The 22,023-nt window shown below is 53.4% G+C and overlaps 2 protein-coding genes across 4 annotated transcripts in view; one reads left to right on the plus strand and one right to left on the minus strand.

Annotated features, from left to right (window-relative positions):
* Positions 1-14,565, minus strand: part of OPHN1 (oligophrenin 1) — a 50,261-nt gene extending 35,696 nt beyond the window's left edge. Inside the window, exon 1 of one of the 2 annotated variants that reach the window (XM_077185827.1) lies at positions 14,285-14,565. In XM_077185827.1, coding sequence (XP_077041942.1) covers positions 14,285-14,438 — 154 coding nt within the window. In that variant the 5' untranslated portion in view covers positions 14,439-14,565. The remainder of the gene's footprint in view (positions 1-14,284) is intronic. The other variant, XM_054641283.2, reaches the window with a different exon arrangement.
* A 270-nt stretch (positions 14,566-14,835) lies between these two features.
* On the plus strand, positions 14,836-21,275 carry YIPF6 (Yip1 domain family member 6). Of its 2 annotated transcripts, none has more exons than XM_077185828.1 (7): positions 14,836-14,974; positions 15,769-15,897; positions 16,400-16,478; positions 16,810-16,852; positions 17,553-17,678; positions 17,781-17,938; positions 18,606-21,275. In XM_077185828.1, exons 1-7 carry the CDS (start codon positions 14,936-14,938, stop codon positions 18,716-18,718), a joined length of 687 nt encoding a protein of 228 aa, XP_077041943.1. In that variant the 5' UTR covers positions 14,836-14,935; the 3' UTR covers positions 18,719-21,275. The 2 variants fall into 2 exon arrangements, with proteins under 2 accessions (XP_077041943.1, XP_054497221.1); XM_054641246.2 differs by having other exon boundaries at positions 14,837-14,974; positions 18,623-21,275.
* Positions 21,276-22,023: the final 748 nt, after the last annotated feature.

Raw genomic sequence — 22,023 nt, forward strand, 5'->3', positions numbered from 1 at the left:
AGTCGGGGCTGGAAGCAAAGAAATTGCCTGATGTTTCCTGTGGCTCAGTCCAAATTATTTTTGGACCTTCCAGAGAGGTTTCTGGCCCAAAGGATGCTTTGTTTCTTTGCACCCTGTGTGGCTGCAGGACGTGTCTGGACGGCGTCTGCTGGCATTGGCAGAGGGGCCCTGGGACGTGACAGTGACACCAGCACAGAGCCTGACCCAGGGCCAGCAGGGACAGCACACTCACTGCATCGGCCACATCATCCTGCACAAAGCTACAACAATTCCTGAGATACAAACAGAAGGAGGCTGCACTTGCCTGACCTCAGAGAGGAGCGTGCAGGCAACAAAACGAAAAGCAAAGGAATAATGTTAGCCTGTGATTTACATTGCTGCTTCCCCTAATTTGGGACTCCAGCTATGGGCACAGTCCCAGGCTGGACTCCTTTGTGGCAGTGCACAGAGATGGCACTTTCAGAAATTCATGAAATTACAAGTGGGAAAGATGTGACAGCACAGACCTTATGGGCAACCAGCTCCTACCACTGCTTTGCCAAGCCAGCACCATGATTGCTGGATACAGGAACTTGGTGCACATGGATGGGTTTTTTTGATTTGAAAATAAAACTTACTACTATGGTGGCAATCATGGGACACTCTGAAATGCTGCTGTGAAGGGGAGAGAAAAATTGAACAACATTGAAATGAATGCTGAGGAAAAGAAATGAAGTGGTCTGGACCCTGTCAGGTCCCCAGACTGCCCTGCTTCCCCTGTCCCCAGGTCAGGAGCTCCTGACCCTCCCCAAGGTCCCTGGCAGGCAGGGGTGGGGGCACTGCTGGGTCCCCAGTGCAGGCTCAGAGTGCAGTCCCTGCTTCTCCCTCAAAGGCCTCGTTCAGCAGCTCCCTCGATGGGTCAAACCTTGGCTCCTGAATGGGCAGATTCAGGCCTGAATGTCGCTATTTAGCCCCAGCTGCCAGGGGCTGGAGCACGTAAATGGGTGAACTCTTACAGAACGATGTCATTGACTTGATGGAAAACCTCAGCAAATAATTCCCCCTCAGTGCCCCAGTGCTCACTCAGGCCAGGCTGGAGGCTCATTCAGCCCTTGCTCAGGGGAATCTTTGTTCATGCCCTGCAAATCCCCGTCACCATCACTGTCCCTGACGCTGCTGTGGCCCCATCCAGCCCCTCCCGTGCTGCTGCTCACATGTGATCTTCAATCCCTCCCTCCCAACACCCCTCCCAGCCCAGTGTGTGTCCTTGAGCCCCTCTGAAAGCAGCAGCACCCCCATCTCTCTATCTGTCTGTCTGTCCATCCCCTCCATGGGTGCTGGCTGGGGGCAGGTGACAAGGCACCACAGCTCCAGTGTCCCTGCAGCACACACAGGTCCCAGGGGTGGTACCTGGCAGGGACAGAGGTCTCCATGTGCTGTGTGTCCCTGTCAGCCCAGGGAAGGAGGGAGAGAGGGAGGGGGCTGTGAGCCCGTACCCTGCGTGCTTGGCAGGCTCTGGAGCAGCTCCTAATGGAAACCAGGCTTCTCCAGACCAACCCAGCTCCACTCCCACACGTAGTGAGCCTTGGCTGAACATTGGCTCCTGACAGAGCTCATGTGTGCATGCACAGGGCAGCACTGCTGCTGCTGCAGCACTGCCACAGCCCTGGGTGTGAGTGGGACACAGCACAGGGCTCACTGACTGCTGGCACTGCCACAGCCATGGGGGTGACAGGGACACAGCACAGGCTCACTGACTGCTGGCACTGCCACAGCCCTGGGACACAGCACAGGCTCACTGACTGCTGGCACTGCCACAGCCATGGGGGTGACAGGGACACAGCACAGGGCTCACTGACCATGAGAACCAGAGGATGGGGGCTGTGTCCCTGCAGGGCTCATCACCAGTCCCTGAGGCAGAGAATTGGTGTCAGTGCTCAGAGACACTCGGTGGGACGTTGCCCCTTCCCTCGGTGGCACTCAAATGGCAGTGGTGACAGTGGTGACACCTCATCAGGCAGGGCAGGGGGGCTGGGGAGAAAGGGATAAGCCACGGCCACAGGAAAGAGGCTTGACCACAGGAAGGAGCCAGCAGGAAAAGATTTGCTGTGGAAAAACGGGGCTCCATCCCACGCTGGGAGAGATAAGTCTGTATTCTCCCTTGTTTTAACTGTTGGAAATGTTTTCCCCCCAGTACAAGCACTCAGTTGCCAAAGGCTGCTGCCCTGCACCCCCAGAGCCTGGCAGGAGGGAGAGGCAGCTGCAGGGCCTGTCCTGCTCCCCCAGCACCAGACCCAAGGATCAAGGAACAGTGCCATGCTCCAAGCTGGAATATCCCTGCAAACAGCACACCAAGGCCCAGCACTACCCCACAGACCCTGCCTGCTCAGCCTGTTTCCATGGAAACACACCAAAATGAATTTCATCAGGAGTCCTCAAGGACTCCTCTCCCTTCCAGCATCAGGAAGCAATGCCAAATATCACCATTTGTGGTTACAATCCTTTACTCTCCTAGTCAAAATGAAGTTCCATCCCTGCACAGAGTGGCCCCAGCAGGGCTGCAGGGCAGGAGCAGGGAGCACCAGTGCCAGCCATGCCAGCCTCAGGAGGCACACACAGAGCTCAGGGCTGTATTTATGTGTGAATAAACACACCTGCAGAGCCAGCAGCTCTGGAAGGATGTGCCTCACAGCTTGCTCAGTAAGGACCTATGATTCTCACTTCAACCTTTGACAGCAACCACAGGTAACCAAAAACCACAATCAAAAATGCGCTGCTACCGCTGCAAAAGCCACAGGTTTCTGACAAAACACAAACACAAGCAGAGCCCCAAACCAGGCTGTGCTGCTGCTTCTTCCTCCAATGCTTAGAATTTAAACCAGAAGGAAACCATCACCACAGAAAAGAACCCTGGGGGAACAGGGTGAGCAGACACAGACAGAGAATGGGGCACAAAGGTGCTGCTTGAGGGTCTGCAATGCTCAAGGTGTCACAGGTGCACATCCTTAATTAGCTTTACTAATTGCAACCCAGGTCACAGCCTGTGTGACTGCAATGGTCCTCTGTTCCCAAGAGAGGAAACCATGCCCCTGAGCACATGGAAATGGAAGTGGCTGTGACAACCAAGCGGTGACAGCTATGGGGACCAGCAGGATCCTGAGCCAGGACAGGAGGGCCCTGCCTGGGCTGCCTCATTTAACACCACAGGGACACAATGGGACATTGGGTGTGATACAGGGGCAAAAAACAGCCTGATTTTTAGAAAGAAACACTTTGAAAACCAACAGGACATCTCCAGCTGTGCAGGAGAGTGGGTGTGGAGGGTACACATCACATCACTGGTCAGGGCCAGGCTGCCAGCACCCTCACCCCTGTTACCCACACCCCAATAGCCCTTGTTTAGATGACACTGTGCAGCAGCTGGTACACAGCACCACTCTGCTTCTTCCTAGGAAACAGCCAGGTGGGAATTGCTGCTCCTCCAGAAGCTCAGGGGCAGAGCAAGCAATGGGCTCAGCAGCCCTTTGGCTAATCCCCATCCCCACACGCTGCTCCCAGGGAGCAAATTAAGGAGGAAAAAACAAAATAAAAACACTGCCCCTCAAGCTCATCATCTTTGCAATCATTGGCCATGACACTTTCAGTGCAAAGGCAGTCCTGAGTTTAATCTGATCCAGCTGAAGGCAGGAACAGCTGAGCAGTGGTGGGGCTGCAGCATCCCTGCCCTGTTCCTAGGAAGGGACAGGATGTCCCAGCCCACACTGGAAGGTGGAAGTGACTTTCACTGGTCCTCCCTGCCTGCACCTACACATGGACAGCTCGGGGAAGAGCAGCCAGCAGAGATTTCCATGGGGGGAAAGGCAATTCCTGAGGTTCTGCATGTGCCCAACCCACAGATTGCAGTGCCAGTCACAGCTTCAGCAAGCCATGAATAAAACCCATACGGAATCAACAGGAAAAACACAGCCTGGGTTTGATCGTGGTAGTGCAAATAACCAGAGCAAAGCTAAGCAGGAGCTCCATCTTTGCATTTCGCTTTCTTCTTCTCCAGCTTGAAAACAAAACTATCAAAGCTGGCCACACACTTTCCTTTCAAACAAGCAAACAAAAGACAATAAAAGTTCACTCTGCCCTTAAACAAGGGCATTTTAAGACATGGAAATTTTTGGGTTGGGATCTCACCCCTGGAAATACATTTTTGTCAGGGAATCGTTGCAAGACCCTGACACACAGCAGCTGAGGTCACACCTACATCTCCTACCAATGGTCCCTATGGATGATTTTCTCCTCCTTGGTGGAGAGCTGTGCACAGCACACATACATCATGAGAAATTCCACTTTTCCCAGCATGAAGAGAGATGGCCATGATTCCTAAGGAGACAATAATGTGCCCATTGTTACCAACTCCCGGCAAAGAATTCCCCAGGGAGTTGCATCACTAAAGAGAGAGAGCTGATCACCATCACCTGAGGAGGAGGTTCTGGACACAATACCCAACCCACTGCTTCCAGGGAATTCTCTGTCCTTGCAGCAGAGTTTTAGGAGCCAGCACACAAAGAAAGTGGCCAAGGGGCCAGACTCTGCTCCAAGGTGTTGGATTTACACTGTGTGTACCACCTGCATGAAGCTCCCAGTCTCTGTCCCACAAAAAAACCCCTCAGCCTGGAAAGCCATGAGCTCCCCCTCTGAGCCCAGATGTACCATCAGGATCAGGAGTAAGGAGCCCTGACTCATGGAACACTCCCAAACACTCCACAGCTGCTCGAACACAGAAACATGCTAATTTTCTCAGATGAGGATACAAATATAACCTTCCAGTTAGCCTTTTAGGTAGTCCAAAATCCACACAGGATCCTGCAAGGAAGGAACGCAGCCCAGAGGAGAGATGCTCACCAGCAGGGATCACAGAGTGGCCCAGGCCAGGCAGTGCCTGGCAGTGACCCAGGGCCAGCCGTCCGCCAGTGCCCCTGAAGGCTCTGTGGGGACTCAGAAATCCTGACACGTTGGACAAAGGCCATTTTTCCCACACTGACACGGGTTTTCCACTTGCCAGGAGTAAGTGGCTAGCATGAAGTGCTAAAAATAACTTGCTATATTTAGCTGTGCTTTACAAATCTCTTGTGAAGGAATTGACTGGATGTCTCACACTGTCACACATTTACCTCTCCCTTCATTGACTGAGCTGTTCATAAGCTGCTGCTTCCCTGACACAGCCAGTGCAGCCCAGGCTCCAGGCACTAGAGCAGGGCTGTACTCCCAGTAAAAGGACATTTCTCAGTATCTCTCCCTGACCTTTTGCTCTGCTAGTTGGTTACCTGCCCTCTGGACCATCACCTCCACTCACAGCTTCTGTTTCCTGTCCTAAACTTCAATCTTTTATTCTCATAAATTCTTCTCCTTGCCCAGCCAGCCTTGTGGGAAGTGCCCAAACGAGCTTGACAAGCTTATTTTCTTATTTACTGTTGAATTAAACACCCAAGGACCCAGACAGCAAGGGTTCACACTCATCACGTAATTCTCACGCCTGCTTTATCTCCCTTATTGCCTGAAGGAAACCGGCTCTGCAGAACCTGCCATGCTTCAGATGAGCTGGCAAAGGTTATGAGGCTACACCTCGAAGCTCAAGGCAGTTAAACACACAGAGGGGCTCTTTCCTGGATGCCTGGAGCACATGGAGATCATGGGTCTCCTCACCCATAGCTTGGAAGTTTGGCAACATATCAGCCCAAAACCCCAACCAAAACACAAAGCAACCAAGCAAGACTGGAAGGACAACAAAGTTTTGGGGCATATTGGTCTGTTTTGGAGAAAACTGGGAGGGGGTGATGTGGGATACAGCTTCTGGGATAAGGATGCTCTCTCACCTTCCCTTGGATTAAATTATCCTGCATCTTCTTCCCAAGACCTCCACAGTGACAGATCCATTCATCAGGAAGAGAATCATGCAGCAGATGATGCCTTCAGAATTTCAAAGAAAAACACAGAGCATAGCATTCTCCCAGTGACACTCACTGGCTTGTACTGGTTTCCCAGAGAGCAGCACTTCAGGCTGTATGTTTAATATTTTTATAAGGGACAGTGTGCTGGATGAATTTTTTTTCAATGATTTTTGCTTCTGCAACACAAGGGCAGCACAGGACGCTGCAGCACAGCCTCCAGCACAGCCTGGCCCAGCTCAGCCAGGGCACCCCTGCTCTTCCCACAGCAGCAAAAACTCCTGCTGGCATCAGCACTTCCCTTAGTGCTCCTCAGGATGAGCCATGGGTGAAACTGCACTTTGGAAGCCTGAACTTCTCTGAGATTAGTTTTTTCCCCTTTGCCATTTTGCTGGCCTTTCAAATCAACCTTGCAGCCCTGCAAAGCTGGAGGAGTTGCTTCAGCAAAACTGGGAAGAGACACAGGGCAGCCAGCCCAGAACACGTGGCCAACTGAAATGGAAGTTAAGAAAAGATGAGCTGCCTTAGAAATCAGCAAAAGTGCAGTAAGAAATAATGCAACTGTTTTTTAAACAAACGCTCCTGGGGTTGCAGAGGCAGAGAAGAGTCACAAAGGAAAAAACAGTGTCACAGTTGTTTGGTTCAGCACAGACCAAGCCCAACCACGGGGCTGGTGCTGCCACACCTACAGGAATTTCAGACGAGCTGGTGTCCCAATCCGAGTGTCAGCACAGCAGGGGATTGCCCAGCACTGCCCTGGGGCACAGTGAACCCGGGTGTAGGAGGGACAGCCACACCTGGGGGACAGTGCCCGGTGGAAGTGGTGGCAGCTCCTGAGCTGGGCAGTCAGCAGCTCCCAAACCCCGCAGGGGAGGCTCCAAGGGTGGCAGCCCTCTCAGCTTTCCTGAGAACTCCCAACACAGAGGCTGCTGGGTGCAGCAGGGATGGCCAGGTGAGTGCTGGGTGGGGATGGTGCTGCCAGGTGAGCCCTGGGGATGGCAGCACTGGGGGACACTTTGGGGCTGGAAGCCAAGCAGGCAGCCAGCTGGAAGCAGGGTGAGGCTGGCAGGTGGCTCTGGCTGCTGCACCTATGTATACACCTGATGTGGGACATCACTGTCTCATAGAAGGCACCTTCAGAATGCCAGCCTGGGGACAGGTCCTCGGGCTGGGGAATGAAGAACAGGCTCTTTGAAATATAAAAATAAAAATACACGAAGCTGAGCCAGGGAAAACAAATGGATTTTGCCCTCCCTTGGGAGGAGTGAGCTGTCAGGGAGGGGCAGCAGCTGCTTTCCCAGGGCATCAGAGGAGCAGCAGGGATCCCTGCAGTGCTCCAGGCTGTCACTATGATATTTTCTGAAAAATCCCTTTACAGGATTTTTCTCTTGAGAAGCTTCAGAAGAAAAAAAACCCCAATAATTATCTGCTGCTGTGGAATGCAACAGGTGCATCTTTGATCGGTTTATGTTGGTTGTTTCTAATTAATGGCAAATCACAGTTAGCTGGCTCAGACTCTCTGAGAGTCACGAGCTTTTGTTATTCATTTTATTCTTTTCTATTCTATTCTATTCTTCTATTCTATTCTTTCTATTTTTCTAGCTTTCTAGTGAAATCCTTTCTTCTATTCTTTTAGTATAGTTTTAATATATAATTTTAATATGTATATAATTTAATATATATAATTTTAATATAATACATAGTTTTAATATATAATTTTCTTAATATATATTAATATATACCATAAAATAATAAATCAGCCTTTTGAAACATGGAGTCAACGTCTCTCCCCTCGTCCTGGGACCCCTGTGAGCACAGCCACACCACCCAGAGCCCCAGCTCCCCGAGCAGGCTCCTGGCGCGGAGCTCTGGCGTGAGCAGCAGAGAGGGTGTGCTCCAAATCCGCGGCTCCCCCGCTGCACAGGCAGGACGGACACGGGGAAAACAAACATGAAAACAACGGACTCTTATCCGGGGCAGAGCACGAGCAATCCCCACGGAGACGTCTCATGATCCGCATCTCCCTGCAGCCCCCCTTCGCGGGCAGGGCAGGCTCCGGCGGGCGCTCGCTCGCTCCAAGCCCCGATGATTTCAGAGTTTCCCTCGATAAGGGCGCAGCGGGGCTGGGCAAGGGCCAGCTGAGTCACACAGCACAGCCAGGGAGGGAAAGATCCCTGAGCCACCAGGGCGGCTCAGCAGCGAATCGGGGCGGGGAGGGACGCGCATCCCTCCGGATCCAGGCTGGGAACGCGCATCCCTCCGGATCCAGGCTGGGGAATGTGCATCCCTCTGGATCCAGGCTGGGAATGCTCATCCCTCCGGATCCAGGCTGGGAATGCTCATCCCTCCGGATCCAGGCTGGGAACGCGCATCCCTCCGGATCCAGGCTGGGAATGTTCATCCCTCTGGATCCAGGCTGGGGAATGATGCCAGCCTGTCCTGCAGCAGCTGGCACCTCCTGGGAGGCTCCTTGGCACTGTCAACCTGACCAACCCTGGGGCAGCCTGACCTGCACACTGAGGGGGGCTTTGCCAAGAGCTACCCCCACTCTGGGCACTTTGCAAGGACTTGGAGGTCTGGATTTGTGTTTCCACATCAAAGGGTCCCCCCCAATGCTCTGCAAGTCACCAGTTCATTCTTGAAGTGTCCACAAGTGTTCCTTGTCCATTCTCACAGCTACAAGGTTTAGTAACATTAAAAAATCTATTCTTGTTTTAAACATTCCCAGGCTCTTCAAAATCAGGCTTGGCTGAGGGAACAGGCCAACAAGGAGCGAGATCAGACTGAGAGAGCAACTGACTTCTGGGCTGCACTTATATTTATAGACTTTATCTCAGGCTATTCTGCTGCTCTTATCATCACTTGAACAACTCATGACTGCACGTTCACCTGCACGGAGAATTCGGTGACAGGAAAGGACAAGGGGCACAGAGACCGTGTTTGAATGTGCCCCAGGAGAAAACAGCCTAGCCTGGGATCACTGCTCCCATGCAGCAGCTGTGAGACACAACACAGGCCAGTGTGGACAATGCACAGAACAGAAACAACAAGGTTCCAGAAGCTTTCTGATTCACATGTGTCAGAACCTCAGACAGAAGCTTTATGTGTTTGGAAGACTCATTTAATGCTGAGTAAGGAAAAATAACTGCTGCCTCCTGAACTTCTCCAGCAGTTCCAAAGCTGCTGCATTTTGGTGCTCAGTACCTGTAAATAGTGCTGACTGCTCACCAGAGTTTTTCTCTATAAACCCACAGTTCTCCAAACCTCTGTGTTCCTGCCAGGCAGTGCCTCACAGCCCCCACGGCAGCACCTGCCCCTCTGTCCCTGGAGAATGGCCCAAGCTGGCACTGCAGGCTCTCCCTGCAGCCCAGATCCATGGCTGGGCAGCCAGGGATCAGTGCCAGAGCCACGTTGTGTGGGCAGGAGGATGCAGCATGGCCAGGATGTGCCACAGGTGTCTGGCAGAACAGAGCAGACACAGCACTGTCACCCCACAGGACAGAAAAGCCTGGGGGCAAGCATGAGATGTCACATCTGTAGTTATCAGGAATAAAATATTCCAACAATAGCTCAAGCAAAAAGCCAGAAAAGCTGAGTCCTCATACAGTGACTCAAGAGGAAACTCTTAGGTCAGCAGCAGGGCTGCTGTGAGCCGTGGGCTGTGAGACACACAGAACATGGATAACACCCACATCCTCCCAGGGAAGGAGCCAGAAAAGCCAGTGGAAGATGGATGGAGCAGAAAAGCTCCCTGCATGCTCATGTGCAGCACAAGAAAAAAATATCCTTAAACACATGAAAACGATTTTGCCTCTTGTCCTGGCCCCTTGTGCTGCTGTAGGCAGGCGAGTCCTTGGGAAGCATATCTGGGCTGGAAAAAGCCATCACAAAATATTGCACATTGGTTGGTTTAAGCTGGGCCAAGGCTGGTCCAGAGCCCTCCCACCAGCCCCTGAGCTGGCAGGGACAGGGCTGCCTTGGTGCTGCTGCCAGCCACCCCTGTCCTGGGCTTCCTGAAACAAACCAAGCCCTGGGTACATTTGGGCATGGATGGAGCAGCTGGAACCAGCAGGAGCCAGGGGGGAGGCTCAGGAGCTCAGGACTGCAGCAGGGAGGGAGCAAGGAACAAGGAGCCAGGCCTGGGAACATCATGGCACAGCCAGGGGCAAAGCAAACCCAGCCTGCCCAGCCAGAGCTGCTCCAGGGGGAGCAAACCCCAGCAAACACCTCCTGAGCCCCAGAACACGGGCTGGGATCTGCCTCACAGCTGGGTCTGGTAGAGCCTGTGCTGGCCCCTCACTGCTCCTGCCTGCACTGAGGATCAGCTCTGGCGCTGGGGGTGAGTTGGCTTTTGGGAGGGTTTTTGTTCTTTTGCTGCTATTGTGTTTTAGTGTCTGGTTAAAGCCTGTCTGGTTTAGATTTGCACCAAGTGGGGCCCTGGTCCTGTGCTCAGAGCTGGGAGCTCAGGAGCAGGAGCTGCTCCATCAGCAGCTGTTGGCTGCAGAGGTGCCCTGTGCCCAGCTGAGCTGAGGGTGCTTGCAGGGTGCAGAGGCTCCCAGGGACAGCTGGGCTCTGGCTATGGGTGGGATTTAAAACAGAGCTGGGAAGTCAGGAGACAATTTTACAATTTACCAGCAAGTTACTGGTGCCCTTACTGACTGAAATCCCCAGTGGGGATGGGGAAGACCAGCAAGGAGCCAAGAGGAGAGCACATTATTGCTGGAAGAGAGTGATGTGTTTTCCAGCAGGTCATTTTCCCCCTGCTCCTCACTGCCTCATGGCTGAGCTGTCTTTGTGGGACAGGACATTGTCACTGCAGCTGTGCCTCCCAGCAAGAAATACCTGGAGAGCTGCAGCCTCTCCTGGTGTGGGACAAACTCCTTCCTCTTCCCCATTTGCTAGAGGAGCTTTAGGGTTGTTTGGACACAGTTCCCAGGATCTGGCTGTGCCATGCTGCAGGAACAGATTCCACTGCCCCACAGCCTTCCCATGAACCAGGACATGGGGCCCTGGGGAACTGGGCAGACAGGCCACTCTGGGTGGCTTCAACCCCATTAAAATAACCTGTTCCAATGCTTCAACCCCATTAAAATAACCTGTTCCAATGCCACGCTGCTTCCCACACACCACAGCACCAAACCCCCAGGCACCACATCCAACAAGAGCACAGAAACCTGTCCAGAACAGGTCTGCCATGCTGGGGGACACCAGAGCTCCCTGAGGGGACACGCCAGTTCCCACACACAGCACAGCAGCACCTGCAGGGGTGGTGATGGTGATGGTGATGATGATGATGATGATGATGATGATGATGATGATGATGATGATGATGATGGAGGGACCTTTCCTGGGTGTCCAAGGAACCCCATTCAAGGGGAAAAGTTCACACAGTCCCTACACATTCCTTTGTCACTTTATCCTTCAGGATGAAGTGCTCACAGTACCTGGGGAGGCTGGGAAGTGCCAGCACAGCCCCAGGCACTCTGCAGAGCTCCAGGCTGGACAGAAATCAAGTGCAAAACCACATACACAACATTTGCATGAGAGCTCACAGCTCTTCAAGCTTCAAAGGACAATTTTCACCATCACAGCACTCACAGGTACTAATGAGAAAAGTCTCCATCTGACATTTCTCCAACTCCATTTGATATTTAATTGGGAGAGAAGATCAAAGACCAGGGGAAATAGGTGGTTTTGCATTATCATACACACAGCTGAGCACAGTGAGCAGGAGAGATTAAAGAAACCCACACTGAAGCACAGAAATAAATGCTGTAAAGCAGCCATTCTTACAGCCACAGTGATGCCATGGAGCCACTACTTCTGACACCCTAGAGCCCTGAGCAAGGCTCCTCTGTCCCACCAGTGCTGGCCATGGACAAGAGCTGAATCCCCAGTGCCCACAGCAGGTCCTGATCCTGGCCAGCCCAAGGGGATGGGACAGACACCTCCCAGAACTTCTCCCTGCCAGACCAGGGACAGGCCATGGTGTCTCAGCACTGCCAGGACAACGTGTGGGACCAGCACTTGGTACTGCCAGTGACACTCCATAGTGCTGGCACAGAAAACAAGGGATGCAGCCAACTTTACACCAAAATAATTTCCATTTCTGACTTAAAGCATTATTTTCTATCATTGGCTTTCACACCCAAGAATGTTACAAATGAACAATATTATTCTCTGCTTTAGTCAGTTTAATTCCCCACTTGGCAATACTGAATACTTTGTCCCCTTGTGGTGTCCTGTGTATTTGTGACTACTCAGCTGCTGGGGGGGTGTCAATACCACACTCAAAGGCAGCACTGGTGGGGCTGTGGCTGCAGGATGACCCTCCCCAGGACATGGTGGGCTGTAGGCCCCTGTTAGAGCTCCACCCCTGGAATTTTATTTGTTCCAGCTGGCGACACATCAGTTGGGTGGAGGGAATGGAACCAGTTTCCCTTAATCCATGGAAGGCCAAATGAATTTAAAGCCCCCTAAAGAGCCCCCCTCATTCAGGTAACCTGGCCTTGGACACTTCCAGGGATGGGGCAGCTACAGCTTCTGTAGGTAAGCTCTGCCAGGGCCTCTCCACCCTCACAGGGAAGAATTTCTCCCCATTATCCCATCTAACTCTGCTCTCTGTCAGTGTGAAGCCATTCCCCATTGTCCTGTCACTCCATCCCTTGTCCAGAGCCCCTCCCCACCTTTCTTGCAGGCCCCTTCAGGTACTTCACCCTCTCTCCTCATTGGATCTCACTCTCCTGATGGCACCACCACCACTTTAGCATCCCAGCAGCTGAGGCACCTCCTCCCCACCCTGTCAGGGGGCACAGAGGGGCTGTCAGCCGTGGCTGTGCCACTGGACATTGGGATCTGCCAGCTGGCCCTGGTGAGGCCATGCCCAGTGAGTACCCCAAGTTCCCACCCACAGCTCCACATGGGTAGGATTCAGAGATATATCTATTTTTTTAAGTTATTTGTTAACAAAACACAGGGAGCTGATGGAAGCCCAGGCAAGACTGGCCCCAGCACCTCCCTGGCAGCTTGCTGGATCAGCTACAAAAACACCCCACAGCATTTCAGGCAAGAAATGCTCATCCCTGGGGGTTCTCAGCGCTGTCTGGGTGTGCTCTGCTTTCTTCTGCTTCTGCCCTTCCTCCCTGGCCAGTCTCCCTGGGCCGGGTCTGCTGACCCAGCGAAATCCCTCACATCCCTGTGCACTACAAACACTGAAAAGGGAAATGGTTTTGAACAAAGTGACGAAGAAAAGCATTTCCATTAGCAAGCGGGTTTGTTTTAATCCCTCTGATTTCCATTTTGTTGGCGGTTTTTCTTTGCCCTGGACTGTGGAGAGATTTGAGTTTTTGTACTCACGTTAGGTCTCACAGCCCTGTGACGTCGGCAGTTTCAGTCACACCAGCTTTTGTTTCTGCTGCTTCCAGATGGGCAAACACGGGCTATTCCAGCCACAGCCTCGATAACAAGGAAGCTCTGAATTATTCTGAACAAAAGGGCAGCAGCTAAACCTATTAACACCAACTGAAACCAACCAGCTGGCAGGAAAACTCTGTGTGACCAGCGTGGATTGTCTGTGTCCCTGCACTGCCCCCATGGATGCTCTGCTGGCCTGGATTCTACTGCATGGATAACAGCAGAGAACCATGGAATCATCTGGATTGGAAAATTTAAGATCATGGAGTCCAGGGAGACGACACAGGGAAGGTGTGTATGAAGGTGGATCCACAGCTGTGGGGAGGGAAAACAAATCCAAGCAGCCAGAAGGACAGTGTCAAACACGTGGGACTCGGCGGTTTCAGGTGACACAACCTGGCCCAGGTGCTCTGCTGATCTGTCAGCACTTCTGAACAGGCGACTCCCGCAAAGTCAACACTGAGATCGACATTTCATTGGGAAAAACGCTCACCGCGATTTGAAGGATGACAGAACGCCGACAACAATGGGAGGATTTCCAGCAGGGCCCCTCTCCCTCTCAGGGGGGTCCCGCAGGGTGTCGGGATGGCCGGGGACGGACGCGCCCCGTTCCCCCCGCGCCCGGGAGATGCGGAATAACGGAGCAGCTTCCCCGAGCGGGGATCACCGGCCCCAAACCAGCACATCCATGCTGCCAAGGCTCGGCCGGTGTCAGCCCAGCGGCACGGGGGATCCGGCCCGGCCCGGCCCTGCCTGGGGACAGCAGCGGTGGCCCCGGCGGTGGCACTGCGGGGACAGGGACACGCCGGGGGTGGCGGCTGCCAGCCGGAGAAGGGCAGCCCTGCCCGGAGCAATGCAGGGCACGGCCCCAAAGCGGCTCCGGCCGGGACACACCGAGCCCTGCCCAGGGAACGGACACCCCGAGCCCTGCCCCGACCCCCGCCCCTCCCGCTCACCGCGGATGGCGGCGATGAGCGCGTTGCCGTCCTTGATCACCTCCTTGATGAACTTGTTGGTCCGCTCCAGCTCCTGCTCGTAGCACTTGAGGCGCTCTCGGAAGTCGGGGCTGTCCAGGTAGCAGTCGCTGAACTCCAGCGGCGGGTGCCCCATGGCCGCGGCTCGGCCCGGCTCCGCCGCGCTGCGCCTACCGAGCGCTGCCGCTGCCGCCGCCCCGGGCGCCCCGCGCCGCCGGCATCCCGCGGGCCCGCCCCGCCCGCCGGCCCCGCCCGCCGCTCCCCGCCCGCTCCCGCTGCCGCGCCTCGCCCGAGCGACCCCCGCCCGCCCGCCCGCTGAGCTTCCGGCCGCGCCGCTGCCGCCGGGAGGTGTAGTCCGGGATGAGCCGCCCAGGGCCGCCGCCCGCCCGCCGGCCCGGCCCGGCCCGGCCCGGTTCGGTTCGGTTCGGTTCGGCCGCTCCGCTCTGCTCCGCGGGGCCCGATCCGGGCCGGGCGCTGCCGCCGCCCCCCGGCCGCTCCCAGCGCGCCCCCTGCCGGCGGGGCGGGGGCGGTGCCGCCCGCACGCGTTGCCATGGACGCCCCGGCGGCGGCGCGTGACGCGGCGGCGCGCGGTGATGACGTCGAAGTAGCCTCCACGTCGCCCAGGCGGCCAAGATGGCGGCCGCGGAGGGGAGCGGGGCCGGGGAGACCCTGGTGAGGGCGGCCGGAGGGAGCCGGGGGGAGTCGGGGAGAACCGGGACCTCGGGAGGGGAACCGGGGAGGCAGGACTGCGGGCGAGCCGGGGACGTTCGGGCCTCCCTCTGTCCGTGAGCAGGGCCGGGCAGCCGGTCAGGTGCCGGGCAAAGGCGCAGCGGGGTCTGGAGGCCCGGGCGGGCGGCGGCTCATCCGAAGGGCGGGGACGGGGGCGAGGAAGGCGACAGGGAAAGAAGACAGGAAAGGGGACAGGGTGGGCGCAGGGCCGGGGACTGCTGGTCTCCTCCGTGCCCTCCGTGCTCCGCCTGCCCAGCGCCTCCCCCAGAAGCGGTCGGGCCGTGCCCTGTTTGCCTTCGCCTCCGGGCACCCCGGAGCTTTGCTCGCCCGCAGGCAGGGAGGGCTTCAACCCTGTTAAACTGGTCCCTGAGCAGCCTCGGTGTGTGCCCGGGCTGGGGTTGTCCGTGTTAATGTTAATCTTAAATGCGGGTACTCGGGGGTGGTGCGGCTGTGCAGCCCTCAGGCATCACCTCCCTTAAAACACGGCTTTTTACTTATTTCAGTTACTGCCGGAACAGAGCACAGAGGGTGGGCTCTGGGAGTGGCAGGGGACAGGCTCACACACACCTGCTCAGCTCTTCTGTCACTGCTCACATCAGGCAGCAACAGCCTGGCCCTGCTGCAGAACCTTTTCTTTGTTGTATCCCTGAATTCTGAGCAGCTCTGTCCATCCCCAACCCATCTGAAGTGCGCACGAGCATGTTTGTGTTTGTTCCTAAAGGTTTGTGCCCATTCAGTTCCCAGGTCTGGCAGATGTGTCCATATCCCAGGACATTCCAGTGGAAGGGGAGATCACTGTCCCTGTGGGATCTCACTCTCCTGATGAGGATTTCTCCACGCTGGATGAGCCAGTCAAGGACACAATTGTGAGTCTGAGCCCGTGGCTGGGGTCAAACTCAGGTTTTCTGGTGGTATTGGCAGCTGTTTGGCAGCTGAACTCAAAACATAAAACAAATTTCTGTGGGTCAAAAAGTGTCTGAATTGTGGTCCAAAGTTTCTCTGTGATCCTGAAATCAATGTGAGGGCAGAGACCTCAGTGGGAGCTTGTGAGAAACTCTACTGACTGAAAGTGTTTTTCATTTATTCTCTTTTCCTAGAGGAGCAAGCAAATTGTTGATTATATTCTGGTGTTATTAAAAAGTACAATATTGTGGTTGTTGAAGAAAAGGATGTGATGCTGTGGTTGTTAAGGAGTGCAGGAAAAGCAGTCATTGTTTGCTGCAGAGGGTGCTACAGAACTTGTTGGGTCGGATCCTTTCCTGATTTGAACATGAACATTCATGTTCCTTTACTTGTGTCTCTTTGCTTTAGCTGGAAGCTGTAATTTTTGTGAGGGGATAAATGAAAGTGTTTTTGTGTTTGTTTCAGATGAGGGACCTGAAGGCCGTTGGGAAGAAGTTTGTCCATGTCATGTATCCCAGGAAGAGCAGTGCCCTCCTCAGGGACTGTACGTGCTGGGGCCCTTCCAACCTGCAGGGGATGGGGATTCAGGGGGGCTGAACACCCTGAGCAGCAGAGCTGGCAGCTGGGGTGTCACCAGGGCTCTGGGGCAGGGTGGCCTGGGCCACGATGGGTGCAACTGGGAGCTGCAGCAGCTGCTGGGTCTAGAGTGGATTTTATTATAGATCATGGGGTAAGATGCTGAATAAGAGAATTGTAAAGCAGTGAGATGTGGCAAATGGCACCTTGGGAGTTGGGCAAGGGGCTCTGCCACTCCCAGGAGAGTGTAACTGAGATGGTTCTGTGTCTTTTGTGATGTGTTTTCCCTCTCCCTGCAGGGGATCTGTGGGGCCCATTGGTGCTGTGTGTCTCCCTGGCTCTGTGAGTATTCTGGGGGAAATTTGGGGTTTTGTAGCCTGGTGCATGAGGGAAATGAGATGTTAAAAATTACTAATTAATGTGTTAAGATCAGTTTCATCTGATCCCTCTCTGTCTTGTGCAAGAGGGACAAACTGGAACCAAACTGCTTGGTTGGGTTCTCTGATAAAATGTGTTTGTGACTCTTCAAGCCCATTAGCACCTCCTGTCCCTAAATTTAGGATTTAGGGATGAACTCTTCCTGCTCCCCTGGCCTAGGAATGGTTTTACTGAAGGTGTCTCAAGTTGTCCTGATTCAGCTGTAGTGCCTGCATCCTGTAGTTATTCCAGGGTTTCTCTGAGGCTGGCTTGTTCAATCACACACTACTCTGCTGCCTTGAGAGGTACCAAAACTTTGGTACTTTAATTTCCATCTCAGAAGGGAATCAAGCCTGTTGTCAATGGCTCGATTCCCTTCTGAATGCTTTCACAGCCCTAAAACAGGGAAACAAATGGACTGAAATCACTTCAGTTGAGCCACAACCATTTTCCTTTCCTGTGCAAAACTGAGGATACGATGAAAATATAAAATGGATGACAAACTATGGGCCTGCAGCATAACTGGGATCAGTGCTGGGGCTCCTGCTCTTGCACCTTCTCCAGTCTGGGAAAACTCATCTGTCTGTTCCCCAGTGCAGCTGTTTCTCCCTGTTCCCCACTCCAGGATGCTGCAGGGTGGCTCTGCAGACAGCAAGGATGACGGGGGGCCTCAGTTTGCCGAGGTCTTTGTCATCATCTGGTTTGGGGCCGTTGTCATCACGCTCAACTCGAAGCTCCTGGGAGGCACCATGTGAGTGTGGGTTTGTTCTGTAGAGCTTCACTCACTCCTGTGCACGGAGCTCTGCCCTGCCTGGCCTCACTGCTGTTTCCCTGATGCTGTCTCCCTGTGCAGCTCCTTCTTCCAGAGCCTGTGTGTGCTGGGTTACTGCGTGATGCCGCTGACCGTGGCCATGCTGGTGTGCAGGCTGGTGCTGCTGGCGGGCGCGGGCACCGTCAGCTTCATCATCCGCCTCATCGTGGTGGGGGCCATGTTCGCCTGGTCCACCCTGGGTGAGTCCTCCCTGGGCCTGGGCAGCTTGATCCCTGTGCATTCCCTCGGGCAGAACCAAGGGTGCTCTAGTCTGAGGTGGCCTTGGACTGTTGAAGGGCTGTAGAAATAGTTCTTCCAATCTGAAGCTGAAGGGCTGTAGAAATAGTTCTTCCAATCCTTAAGCTGGCAGAGGTTCAGCCTCTGTCTCTGCTCCTGGTGATTTCCATGGTCATATGCAAATTGCCTTGGGTGGCACGATGATGATTTAGTATTAAATTCTGTGAGACTGTTTGGTGGTTTATTCTATGATTAAGTTAGAAATACTATTAGAAAATGCTGATTTTGTAGAGATGCATTTGCACGATTTCTCCTGTTCTTTATCTGTAAGTCTGGCTCTCATTGTACAGTGTTAATCAGCATTTATGGCCAGGCTGGTTGGGGCTTGGAGCAGCCTGGGCTGGTGGAAGGTGTCCCTGCCTGTGGCAGGAGGTGGAACTGGATATCCCTTCCAAGCCAAACCGTGCTGTGATTCCATAATTCTCTGACCTCTCATTCTGTACGACAGAGGAAGTTGCACTTGGTGATTACAGCCCGTTGCTTTGAGCAGTGGTTTTATTTTCAGCACAAGTGCAGTGCAGATCCTGGCTGTGAGGGGGCTGTGACGCTTGTGCTGCTCGTGCTTCACAGGTTTTGTGTCTCTGCAGCATCCACGGCGTTCCTGGCAGACAGCCAGCCCCCCAACCGCAAGGCCCTGGTCGTGTACCCCATCTTCCTCTTCTACTTCGTCATCAGCTGGATGATCCTGACCTTCACCCCGCAGTGAGCACCATCCCAAGGGACTGCTACACTGACTGGACTTTCTCATGGACGCTGCAGTGAATCCTTGGCTTTATCTCTTTCTAATTTATATATAGGGATACTGTAAAAAGGCAGGTTGTGGGATAAAGCCAGAGGGCTGCAAAAAGTGCTCATTTGTGTGTCACTCTTTGTGAAAGATGCTGAGGTCCAGCTGCTGAGGGGTTTATTTAGCCCTGTTCTGTACTGGTGTTAAATAAACAATGCCCACTGGGACAGGGATTGTTCCATCTGAGGAGAGAGTGGGAAATCCTGGATTTTCAAGCTGCTGGGAGATGAAGTTTTTGCACAACTTGGCAGATTTCCTGCCTGTGCTTGGATTCTCACTGAAGATAAAAATGCCTTATCAAACCATAGAACTTCACTGCAATGATGTGTGGAGAGGAAAGAGATGTGTCTGACTCCTTTTCATTCCCTTCTAGAGTGGTGGGATGTGCACCCAGGCATTGTGGGACTGGGGCTTTCCCTGGAAAGGAGAGTTCAGTCAAAACTCAGTTTTGCAGGGAATTGGAGCTGGTGGCAGGGAGTTGCTTTTGCCCATATCCAGATGTTGTGTGTGTCCATCCTTTCATGTGGCAGGAAAGAAGGTTCCAGCTTGGTGCCTTCAGCACTGCCTCTGTGAGGGGACTGTGGGCTCACTGCAAGCTGCAGACCTGTGACCAGCGGGAACAAAGCTCAGAGTCCTGCAGAAATGCTGAGACTGCTTTGTAGCAAAGTCTGGGCTCTCACCCTGCATTTGGGAAGTGAAAATTCCTTGGGAAGTACCATGAATGTGTATCTATGATAAAAACAAGGGGTTCTGTGCAGAAAGTTGAGGTTTTGCTGCACAGGCTGTTTGGGTCATAAAAACCATACCAGGGCTTGGGCCCCAAAGTGTTAAAACAGCTTGAAGGAAGGAAGGTAAATGGTACTAGAGGTGTTGGTTGCTCTGAAGCAGGATGTGAATTCTGCTCTCACCTGCCTCTGTGGGACTGCTCGTTTGGTTGTTCATGGGGACAGCAAAGAAATATGTGCAAATGTGCATTTTGTTCCCTTGTACTTCCCAGGAGATATCAGACACTGTTCTGTGGGTTGTTTTGTGGAGTTTTAATTTTGCTTAATACTTTAATAAAAGGGAGGGGGCTCCACCAGTCACTGCAGGTTCATTGTGTACCTCTCCTGGGTACAGTGTGCAAGAGTCAGGTGCATTTTGGCACAGACATTAGGAGCTGGGACTTACTTTGGAAACTACAGAAATGATTCCTGTTGTCTGTTCTCATTCAGCAATCCATGAAATATCTGGGGTGAAAAAGCTGCTGTAAAATGTCCTTTTCCTTACATTTGTGCAGACAGACTGAAACTGAGGTCTGTGGGTTCTGCTGAGGTGTGAATGTGCCTAATTTCTACTTCTATGTGCAAGAGCAGTCTGTGCTGTAAACACTGGCAGTGGGTGGGAGTTGGGATGGAAATTGCTGAATTTCAGATTAAAAGTGCATTTTTGCATTAGTGGATAATGAGCTGCTGTGTGTGGCAGGGCCTGGCTGTGGCACCAAGGGGCTGGAGGGGAGCTGTGGTGGTTGGCAGACATGGGAACCATGGAAAGGGGAATTTTTAAGCTTCCATTAAATTATTGCTGGTATGGAATGTGGTTTTTCTTTTAAGTGTGCAGTTTTTTGTTCAATTAAATGTGAGTTCAGCTTTTTGAAGCTGAAAAGAAATATTCAAGGGAAATGGATGGTAAAGCTGTTGATGGCTATGGTGGGATTCCTTGAGCCAAATCTTTCTGTCGTACAAGAATTTAACCACACTTTCAAAGAAATCCTTGGATTCTCTCTGGGTCTTGTGACTTGAGCTGCTGTTCTTTCTCAAGGATAATTTGAGTAGCATTTAATTGATCCAGTAATATTTTGAAATTTTTTACATTTCTTCAGAAAGTCAAAAAGCCCAAACTGGGGTTTGTTCCTCAGCCACCCTGGAGGTCCTGCAGAGCCCCTGCTGTGACAGAACCACATGGGCACTTTAAACACAACCAAACCATTTTGGTTCAGGGAAGCAAAATGCCTTGAGCTTGTTTGATATTTGCAGATGCTGGAATTAATGCAGCTGGTTGATTAATGCAGCACTTGAAAGTGCTGGTGTCACCTGTGAGTGCTCCCTGAATGTCCCTCATCCTGTCCAGCACATCCCTCCCAAGGGCCCTGCCGGGGACTGATCCCTGTCACAACAGAGGTTTCATTTGTGCTGGAAATGTCTGTGGTAAGAACTGTTGTGCTTTCCAAGGGGAAAGGCTTTTCCTTCTTGTTTAAAGCTGCTGGGGATGGGTGACAAGGAGCAGCAGCTGTGTTGCCTATAATGGGGTGTTTGAACTGCTCTGCACAGAAATGGCTGATTTCCAATGCACAAACCAGGCTTTCTTTCCTACTAGGATTTTTTAAATACTGTTTATCAGCAGAAGTTGTTATATATGTTTAATTTTGATCTATTTAATACCAATAAAAAGGAAAATAATTTTTTTTGTTTTAACTTGAAAAATTCAAACAGGCTGAAAGTCACATGGCCACTGTGAGTTGTGGATGGATGGAAGCTCTGTGCTCTCTGTACCTGTGGCACCTGGCCTGGCTGGGGCAGGAGGGGGAAGCTCCCCAGTCCCTACCCTGGTGTCCCCTGTCCCCACAGAGAGCAGGACACGTGTGCCACTCGTGCCAGAGCCCCTGAGGCTGAGCCAGGACATGGCCCTGGCCAGGCTGGGATCCTGCTGGTGCTCACACCCTGCTCAGGGAAGGAGCAGTGGTGCTGCTGTACCCCAAAATCGGGGTTCCAGTGGCTTCAGGGCTGGGAGGTCTCAGGAGCCACCCAGGGGACCTGCGTGTGCCTCAGTGGTGCTGGCCAGGGACCACTGGGGACAGTTGGTAGGAGGGGACCTGATGGGTCAGTGGATATTAAGGCCCATCCTGACTGGCTAATGAACCAATGGCAATTTAACCCATCCCTGAGCCACAGCAGGGTTTGAGGCAGTGGCCAGGGTTTGTCCACGCTCTTGCTGACAATGAGGACATCCATGACACCATCCTGGCCAGGAAGCCACACTCCGAGCTGGTGGCAGCAGGGACACCTTGTGCGGAGCGCAGGCACCGTGGGCCAGCGGTCACCAGAGGGCGGCAGGACCGCGCTGTCCCTGGCAGCTTTCTGCGGCTTGGTTGTCACCTCCAAGGGACAACCGTGGCTCCCGGGAGCTCCGGGGAGCGCAGCCCGGTGCTCGGTGCCACAGCCA

The sequence above is a fragment of the Agelaius phoeniceus genome, chromosome 14, assembly GCF_051311805.1.
Source record: "Agelaius phoeniceus isolate bAgePho1 chromosome 14, bAgePho1.hap1, whole genome shotgun sequence".
NCBI classification, from domain to species: domain Eukaryota; kingdom Metazoa; phylum Chordata; class Aves; order Passeriformes; family Icteridae; genus Agelaius; species Agelaius phoeniceus.